The 9,395-nt window shown below is 37.9% G+C and overlaps 1 protein-coding gene across 1 annotated transcript; it reads left to right on the forward strand.

The window, feature by feature from the left end:
* Positions 1-3,642: 3,642 nt before the first annotated feature.
* mchr1a (melanin-concentrating hormone receptor 1a) lies at positions 3,643-5,308 on the forward strand. The gene is made up of 2 exons (XM_053334666.1): positions 3,643-3,700; positions 4,287-5,308. Exons 1-2 carry the CDS (start codon positions 3,643-3,645, stop codon positions 5,306-5,308), a joined length of 1,080 nt encoding a protein of 359 aa, XP_053190641.1.
* Positions 5,309-9,395: the final 4,087 nt, after the last annotated feature.

Below are 9,395 nucleotides of genomic sequence, written 5' to 3' on the forward strand. Positions count from 1 at the left end.
CATTTACAATCATACAAATAAAGTCGCATGCTGCACGAAACAGAAGCAACACCAAAAAAATTGAATTATTTCCATTTTTACTTAAGGAAAAGTCAAAAAAAGGGGTTGTTTAAGGTACTACTATTGCTCTAAAATGTAAAGATCTGTCAAATTTGACCTTTACATTATGTAATGGTTAAGAATTACCAGAGGCCAATACAATGTAAATATTGTCATTATATAGTTAACAGGACATATGGATACAGGGGTATTGTTTTTTGTCTTTGTACAGCTCATTTTTAAAATCTATACAGGGTAGAGATAGCTTATGAATCAGAGGTTATCATTATTTTTCTGTTACACCAACTCATTTTAATTCTCCCTACCTCTCAAAAGTCACAAGCTTCCCCTGCTTCCAAAATGTATCAAAAAGAATTTGCTGCCTTGACAACCCAATAAAATTGTCAAGCAGAATGTGTATCACAGGTTCCCCTAAAATTTCTTTATAACACACCAGTTATGTATTACAATGCAATTAGACACCTTCCATTATCGCACCCTGTTACCTTAGGCTATTGCCAATGAAAAAGAAAAACAGCATTTTAGCATTAGAGAGAAATTACATATTTAATTTCTCTTATTTTTATTATGTCAAGTCATGCAGATTTTGATAGATGCTGGAGAAAATGGATATTAAGTCATACCATCTTTCTCATGTGAGCAGGTCATTAGAGTAAGTGATGTCTTATCTGATAGGGGCACAGCAGCACACGGCAGGAAGATATGATTAGCTCTATGTCATTTAAAACCTGAGTTAATAATATGTTCAGCAAAGTAGCAGGCTTATGTCTCCTATTTGTTGATAATGGATATGGGAACAGAACAGGCATGTACTCTTCTAAGCGATTGGTCAGGTGGTTTTGTGGTCCAGAAAATGAGGCTTTAAATATCTTCTGACTACTGCAACTGCAATATTTTAAATCAGCATCAATTCATGTCTAGAATTTCCCCTTGATCAAATCAAAGCATTTGTAGAAGTATGGTTTGATGGGAAAATGTGTGTGATGACACAATGAGGTAAAAATGTTCTGATCGATTGGCTACAAGAGATACTGTGTGAATGAAATTATACACATGATAAGATCTGAGTTTAAATTCTGAAAGCACATGCCCTCCTGATTGAAACTTCAAGGAAACCAATATAAGTTGTTACATTAGTCAATGCCACAACAAGAACATAGATTAGACATTCCACCAAAATGTATTTCGGACATAGAGATGTCTTTGATGATCAAATAGGTGCAAAAGAAGTTTATCAATGCATTTACAGCTGAGGCCAAGGATCCCAGACATGAGTTCATTAACCTTCATTTTAAAGTGTGTTAAAAATGTGGTAGATGTCAGTTAAGGAAGTCAAGGCCCACTGTAAAGGAGTGTAGATATTTTATCATTTATACAAACAGGTCAAAGCATCCACTTAATCAGAGGGAAGGTGGTATTTAAATGGAAAATGACAGTACAGCTCAGCTTACTGCAATCATGTGGGCACCCCTAGAGAGCATAGGGCAACAAGCCAAATGAAGGATTTAATATGTGGTCTGCAGTAACATTGAGGACATCAAATGAAAGAGAACGATAAATGAGACCAAATGTTAATGACAGCATTGAAAATTCATAAACTTGGTGTTAAGTGGCCCTCATGTGTAGTGGGGGTAAAAGAGCAAGGAAGCAGATGAAAGAGCTCAAAAGGGTATTTCAAGTAGCCTTTAGATGATGTTAATTTAGCAAAGATTGCAAGTATAAGCATAGGTTATTATGTTATCAGGTTATCATGGTGAGCTTGAGGATTTGACACATGCTTTCTTTATTTAAAAGAGATCCAGCAAACACAGAAAGCAGTTAAATGAGGACATTTCAGAACTCGAGGAGTTTTTCATTTGTAATACATAATGGAAATGATTGCGACAGAAATGAGAATCTTCAGACTAAAGACAGCAATTATGCCATTGCTATATTGAGTTGCTGTTGAGTAAAAGAATGCAATGAATAAGTGGAGAAGTAGCTGTGACACATGACACGATCACAGCAGACTCTTTCAATATGCAGCATGTTTTAAAATGGAGACTTGTAACACAGTGACAAAGAGAACAGACAATTAACTGAATCCAATATAATACAGAGTTTCATAGTGACTTTTTTGGCAATAATATTACAGATGCTTACAGAAGTAGTCTTTAGGAATGCATGCACACACACACACACTGCTTTAATTATTGAGAAATCTCTTTCAGTCTAACTTTCTGATGAAATCAAACTGGATAATTTACACATATTCATTCTTTGTCACCTATGGCGTGCACTATGGTATCTCATGCTTACATTAGCAGACTGTGTAATGTTTAAGCTGCACACATGATGCAATATTTCACCGAAAAATCTTCTTCCAGAAAACATAAATACACCATGAACACACAGGCATCATTTCTAGTTTTCCAATCTTGTTAACAGCAGATGCCAAACACCTCAGGGTGTAATGATCCTGTGGATGGGTAGAATACACAAGCACACACACACACACACTCTATAATCTTGTCCCTTCCACCTTCAGCCGATAAGTCACATTTTTTGATTCACCATGACCTCGGTAAAGCATGTGTCACAGCACTGATAGTGAACGTGAAAATGCCTATTCAGGAGCTTATTTATGACTTGTCAAACATGATATGGTCACATCCAATTTTCATGAACGAGACGTGTAGGGACTTCAAATGAGGGGCAGCTAGGCCATCTAGTGGTCCACTATGGGAAAGGACATATTTGGAGGCGCTCGAAAACGGTATACCTATCATTTATTAACGAGGACGTTGATGGATTCATTTGTAGCCAAGTAGGAACATCTGTCTGCCTCTCACAAACCCATAAACCAGCATTGGGTACTGCCTGTCAATAAAGAGCGCGTTAACGCATCAATAAAACACAAACACTTCGATATGAAAGCGTTGAATTATTAACCAAAAATTTGTCTGAACAGTGGAAACAAATAAGCGTCTTAATATGTGCTCTTTACACATGTTCCATAGTTAGTCAGAGTCCCAGGGACATCGTGTGAATAGTTTATGTGTGTGTGATTTCATGTTACACAAAATTCTTTAATTCGAGTGCTGTGATTTTCATTCTCTCTTTTCTCTTTTGTTTCATTTCTATTTTGCCCAACACGCATTGAGAGACACAATAATCCATTAAAGAACCAATTTAGACCAAACAAGCAAACAGTAGCACTTTTACGCACACACACTTAGAGGAGAGAGAGAGAGAGAGAGAGAGAGAGAGAGAGAGAGAGAGAGAAGAGCATCAGCCAGGGGCTACCAAGTAGGCCTATCTCATCAGATTATTTTCTGACACCTGCAACGCAGTCGCAACTTCACAGAGAGGTCGACAGACTCCGACTGAAGATGCTCTCGCTATTATCGCTAAAAAGCAGAAAGCCCACTGGTCTGCTTAGATGTGTCACAACATAGGCTACTTATGCTCTAAAGGATTGGATAATTTCAAGTAAGATCTGGAATCTTAAAGAGTAAGAAGGAATTTCGGTCACAGGGCTGCTTCAGATGCATTTTACCTAGGAAGCAGGCACTTGGATATAGCCTACTTGTAATTTTACCGATGGATTTCTTTAACGATTCAAATTTTTCTCTCGGAGACACTAATTCAACAACAACAGGTAGGTTGAGCAGCGAGCGCACCTTGAATCTAATATCTAATTTATAAGCATAATAACTGCATTCATGTAGTTTTCTTCTGTCTCCCAAAGTTGCCTTGTGCCCTCCCGATCATAGCCTGCTGCTTAAAGTCAGGCTGCAGTGAATTCCTTTCCATAAATATACTCGATGACCAATGTGAAATGCGACTTAATTTCTTAATTTAAACTTTGCCACCGCTAAAGGCTATTGCCTATTACAATTCCTCCTTCGTGATTAATGCATGCTGTTTTAGTGTTAAAAATTATACAGTTATTGACTGATCTTGGGAAGTTTTTTAATTTTTTTTAATAAAAAAAGACATTTATGTGACTTTGTTGTCCATCTTTTTGTGTTTAAATTTACACATTATGTAATTACATCAACCATTTAAGGTAATGAATCATTGCAGAAAGCATTGACAAATCTTTTGCCCCCATCCTCATCATATGTCTTTGATTTGTGTAATGTTGAAAGAACTAACATACCAACATATACAGTAGTTTCACATACAACAATCAACACATAATGACATATTTAACTGCTGCTCCCTCTTCATCTTGTCTCCAGCTGTAGATGGGACACTTCATTGCAGTGCCATCCTCCCTGTCATCTTTGGCATTATCTGCTTTCTGGGTATCATGGGGAACTGCATTGTCATCTACACCATCATGAAGAAGACCAAGTGCCGTGCCAAACAAACTGTTCCAGACATCTTTATCTTAAATTTGTCAATTGTTGATCTCCTGTTTCTACTTGGGATGCCATTCCTAATCCACCAGTTGCTGGGCAACGGTACCTGGCACTTTGGAGCTGTAATGTGTACTGTCATCACTGCGCTTGACTCCAATAGCCAGATCGTCAGTACATACATCCTCACTGCAATGACCCTTGATCGTTACTTGGCTACGGTCCATCCCATCCGTTTCAACTACATCCGCACACCCTGTGTGGCTACGTTGGTAATTGGCCTGGTGTGGGGTCTGTCCCTGCTCACTATCATCCCTGTGTGGATGTACGCAGGCCTGATGCCACTCCCAGATGGCCTGGTGGCCTGTGCTCTACTTCTGCCTGACCCGGTCACTGACACATACTGGTTTACACTTTATCAGTTCTTCTTAGCATTTGCTATCCCTTTATCCATCATCTGCTTGGTGTTCTTCAAGATCCTCCAGCACATGTCCACCAGTGTGGCACCATTGCCTCCACGGAGTTTGAGGGTGCGTACCAGAAAGGTGACCCGAATGGCAGTAGCCATCTGCTTGGCTTTTTTCATCTGTTGGGCCCCTTACTACATCCTCCAGCTGGTCCACCTGGGAGTGCACAAACCAAGCCTGGCTTTCTCCTATGCCTACAATATAGCCATTAGCATGGGTTATGCTAACAGCTGCATCAACCCATTCCTTTACATTATCCTCAGTGAGACTTTCAAGAGGCTCTTCCTCAGAGCGGTACGCCCAGTTAATAGAAAGTTTCGTGTGAACCCGAGTACCACAGATGGCGGAAGTATGTGTGTGAGAATGGTACCTGAAGGGGCTCAGCAGGAGCCAGCCTCTGGGGACATGATACCCTCCAATGTGGCTTCACAGTGAATAATCAACAAATAAGAATCAAAATAACTTCATCACTGTGTATCTGTGTAACTGATAAGCACTATGAATGGAACATAGGCACAAGGACACATACTGACAGTAATGTTAACTCCAGTGCATTATATTTAACAATATGTTCAGCCAAGAACTGATGTCACTTATTTACTTATTTGTTGACAAAACATTTGTATTGTATTTGGCTCTTCCCTTTATCTGGCTCCCTGGAACTAACTGTGCTTTAATTTAAGATTGTGTAATTATTTGGGGAGTAATTACCTCCTCATATCAAGTAGATTATTTGGTTTTGTTTTGCCTGTCTGTCTGTATGCTTGTTCATTTCAAATTTGACTGAGTGATTATTCTGGAGATACCAACGCCACACAGTCATAGATACAGCAGTCAGTCCAGGTATCTATATCAATCACAATAATGAGCCTTTTTTAATAAAAAGGATTTTGGCATGTTACAATAGGAAAATGCACAACTGTTATAAATGAATGATGGCTGAATTCCATTTAGCTGCTTTGTTTTCAGGATCCTGGTAGAGTGCACACTGGCTCACAGTGGCAGTGTCATGACTTACTAGCACTTGAATAGAACTGAGCTGCTGTTAGTGTTAATTGTAACCCATGTGAAAAGACTATTTGTGCTTCCTATGCCAAGACAAAATGAATCCAACCTGCTCATTATTTGTGAAAGCTTAGATTGTCATTCATCTCTTGCAGTATAGCGACAAAAATGGTTGTAATTGTGCAGAGTGACACACTAAAGTAAATGAAACAATAGCTGCTCTCATTTGAGGAAACAGTTAAGAGCAGCTGTTAACATCCATCATTAAATAAAAACAAGAACAAAAAAACAATCACGTCCACTCCTTACATGATACATCTTTTTGAAAAGATTGGTGTAAACTGATTTTCTGTAAGGATTTTACTTCTACAAACATCTCAACGTTGTTGTATTTCCTCCTGAATAACCTTTTGAATAAATAAAATGGTTATTTTTCAGGCAGTGAAAGTTGCAGCATTAACTGTGACAATATTGATTCAGTCTGAATATAAACACAAGAATATAAATGTAGGGCTAGGTTGTGGATGAGCCTATATCAAATCTATCAAAGACTTGTAATTATGAGATGTTGTTAATCTTGTCCTATTGATATTATATACAGTTATGATATTAGAATGATATTTGGTAAGGGTTATTAATGTCAATATAAATGGTTAAAGTCACTGATTATGTAACCTTTTCTGGTCCTTGTCCTCGTTTTCAGGGTCCCAAAATATCTTTGATGCCGTCAACTGTCAAATTCAGAAAGGGTTACTTTTGAATTGTATTTTTTAGAGAACTGAGGAAACTCTAATTGGTACATTGATTTTTAAGACTAACCTATTGTCAGTCTTAGAAAACCCATTACCCTACTGGTTTGTCCAACACTACCATGTGGGGTCCCCACCAAGGATGAGAGACTCTGTAACTGTTGTTTTTTTTTCAAGCAAGGGAAAAATAAAGGTAAAATAATTTAACATTTTTGGGGCATTTTGCCTTCAATTGACAAATAGTATAAAGGCAGGAAGGATGGGGAGAGGGAGAGGGGTGTGACATGCTATGCAGGTTCCCCAGCTGGGAGACGAAGCGTGGATAATGCAGTTATGTAGTATCATAATATCACAATATGTAAAACAAATATTTCAAATTTGTATGAAACTATCAAACTGGACATACTTGTACTGTGATTGTTGTTCTTTTTGTTATTGTTTTGTTTGAATTTTATCTTATGTAAAGCACATTTGGTCCTCAGACATTCAAAGTTTACACATAAAGTATTTTGAATATCATTAACCAAAACAAAAAAAGAAATGGTGTTTTAAGCAAAAAATGTACTGAAATCTTTGCTGGAGCCCAGGACTCATTTCCATAGATGCCTCATACATTCTGAAAAGCATAATTCAAATCTTCCAGGTTTGTTATTTGATTTCATCAATAAATGTTTCTTTATGTATTTGTCATTCTTTATTCATACAAACAAAGAGGGAATTTGCCATTTCTTGGACTGTGAGTAGGCAGTGTTTTGAACAACGTGGTTCCATGGAATGTTTCAAAGTTATGGTAACCTCAGTAAAGACATCATTGGATATTGCATGTACGTATATGGTGAGATAATTAAAAATCATACACAATCAGTTTTGTATTGACTCTATGTGGAGTCACGTACAAGTCTGATGGACAGAAAAGCAAAGAAGCTTTATTCCCTACTGGCCACACAATTTAGAATTAAATTCATGTGTGCATACGGTTTGTAGTATCGTTGTGCAGTACTTGAGAGGCTTTGCAGATGAGAGGTGCATGCTGCTTCGAATCGAGGCATTGTTTAGAAAGAAGCTGTCTAACCATAATCATTTATTTCTTAGTGAAGACCTATTAAGTCTAACCTGTGAGGCTCATTCACTCACCTCTATTTTCAAAATCAAAATATTTAATGATTTAGAAAAAAGCAAATGTGTCAAATAGAGTTTGTAACTTAGTTAAGAAATTAATTTGTTTGAAATCTGATGTCTCTCAGAGTCAAAGCATTTTCTTTAGACTCTCCTGATATTATATATATATATATATATATATATATATATATATATATATATATATATACATATGATAATGTGAATTACCACTTTTCCATGATACTTGTCTGGAGTAAGGTGCATCTGTGTTTGCAGCAACAAAGAAATCATACACAGAGACATACACAGCCAGAAATAAGGGAAAATAGAGGTATTAGTTCTCACCATCCATACATCTCTCAGAACATTGCGTAATAGTGTGGAGTGCTGTTGAAGTAATAGTTATGGGCATATTTAGTGACCCATGAGTGTTGGGTCTACTTGAAGAGTGTTTCACACTCAATCTCTGACATCCAGACGCAGACAAGATTACTTGTGTGTAGACACTGTATGTGTGCATGTTTTACTAAAACACCTTTGCAAGACTAAACACCCTATACGAAAAGAATCACATCTGTACATTTTACAATCTGGAGCTACAGTATAAAGGTTTAAAGTAATTGGTCTGACAGAGGTGTTGACACTAAGTCCCATTTAATTAGTATTTCCAGTCTGGCAGCAGAATGTGCAGTTTTAGGGTAAATAAATATTTTGGCACCCACTGTCAGTAAATATCCTCATACAAGACATATAATTTGTAGCCTACCTTATGAAAGTCAAAGCTTACAGGTTCATGTGAACCAAAAATGGTGCTCTCTGGGTTGTTATGTTCAAGTCATTTCTGCAACTCGGATTATCTCATTCCTTGATTTCCCTGACATCATCACCAGCCTTCACTTGCAGTCATGCCATGTAGGATTATTCATGGAGTATTTTAACTTAAGCACAGAAGTGAAATGCTATGGCTCCATTCAGTCTAGGGGATTTTATAATGGTTGTGAAAAAAACAGCATTTTCCTCAAAGTCACCCTCCACTCAAAAATGTGTTTTGCTTATTGTTACTTGAACCTTGATGTTTGACCTTTCACAATCCAGAATGATGTACACTACCAATTTGCAGGTTTTCCCACTTACAAAGCATGTAGAGGTCTGTAATCTTTATTATAGGTACACTTCAACTGTGAGAGACGGAATCAAAAACAACTGAACCTGTTTGAAGTCGTTACCTGTATAAAAGACACCTGTCCACACACTCAATCAAACAGACTCCAACCTCTCCACAATGGCCAAGACCAGAGAGCTGTGTAAGGTCTGGGGCTCAATGCAAGATCTCACCTCGTGGGGCTTCAATGAGAAAGGTGAGGGATCAGCCCAGAACTACAAGGCAGGACTGGTCAATGACCTGAAGAGAGCTGGGAACACAGTCTCAAAGAAAACCATTAGTAACACACTACGCCGTCATGGATTAAAATCCTGCAGCGCACGCAAGGTCCCCCTGCTCAAGCCAGCGCATGTCCAGGCCCGTCTGAAGTTTGCCAATGACCATCTGGATGATCCAGAGGAGGAATGGGAGAAGGTCATGTGGTCTGATGAGACAAAAATAGAGCTTTTTTTTCATCTGATGTATCAAATACTTATATCATGCAATA

This window comes from Scomber japonicus, chromosome 2 (genome assembly GCF_027409825.1).
Source record: "Scomber japonicus isolate fScoJap1 chromosome 2, fScoJap1.pri, whole genome shotgun sequence".
Taxonomy (NCBI): domain Eukaryota; kingdom Metazoa; phylum Chordata; class Actinopteri; order Scombriformes; family Scombridae; genus Scomber; species Scomber japonicus.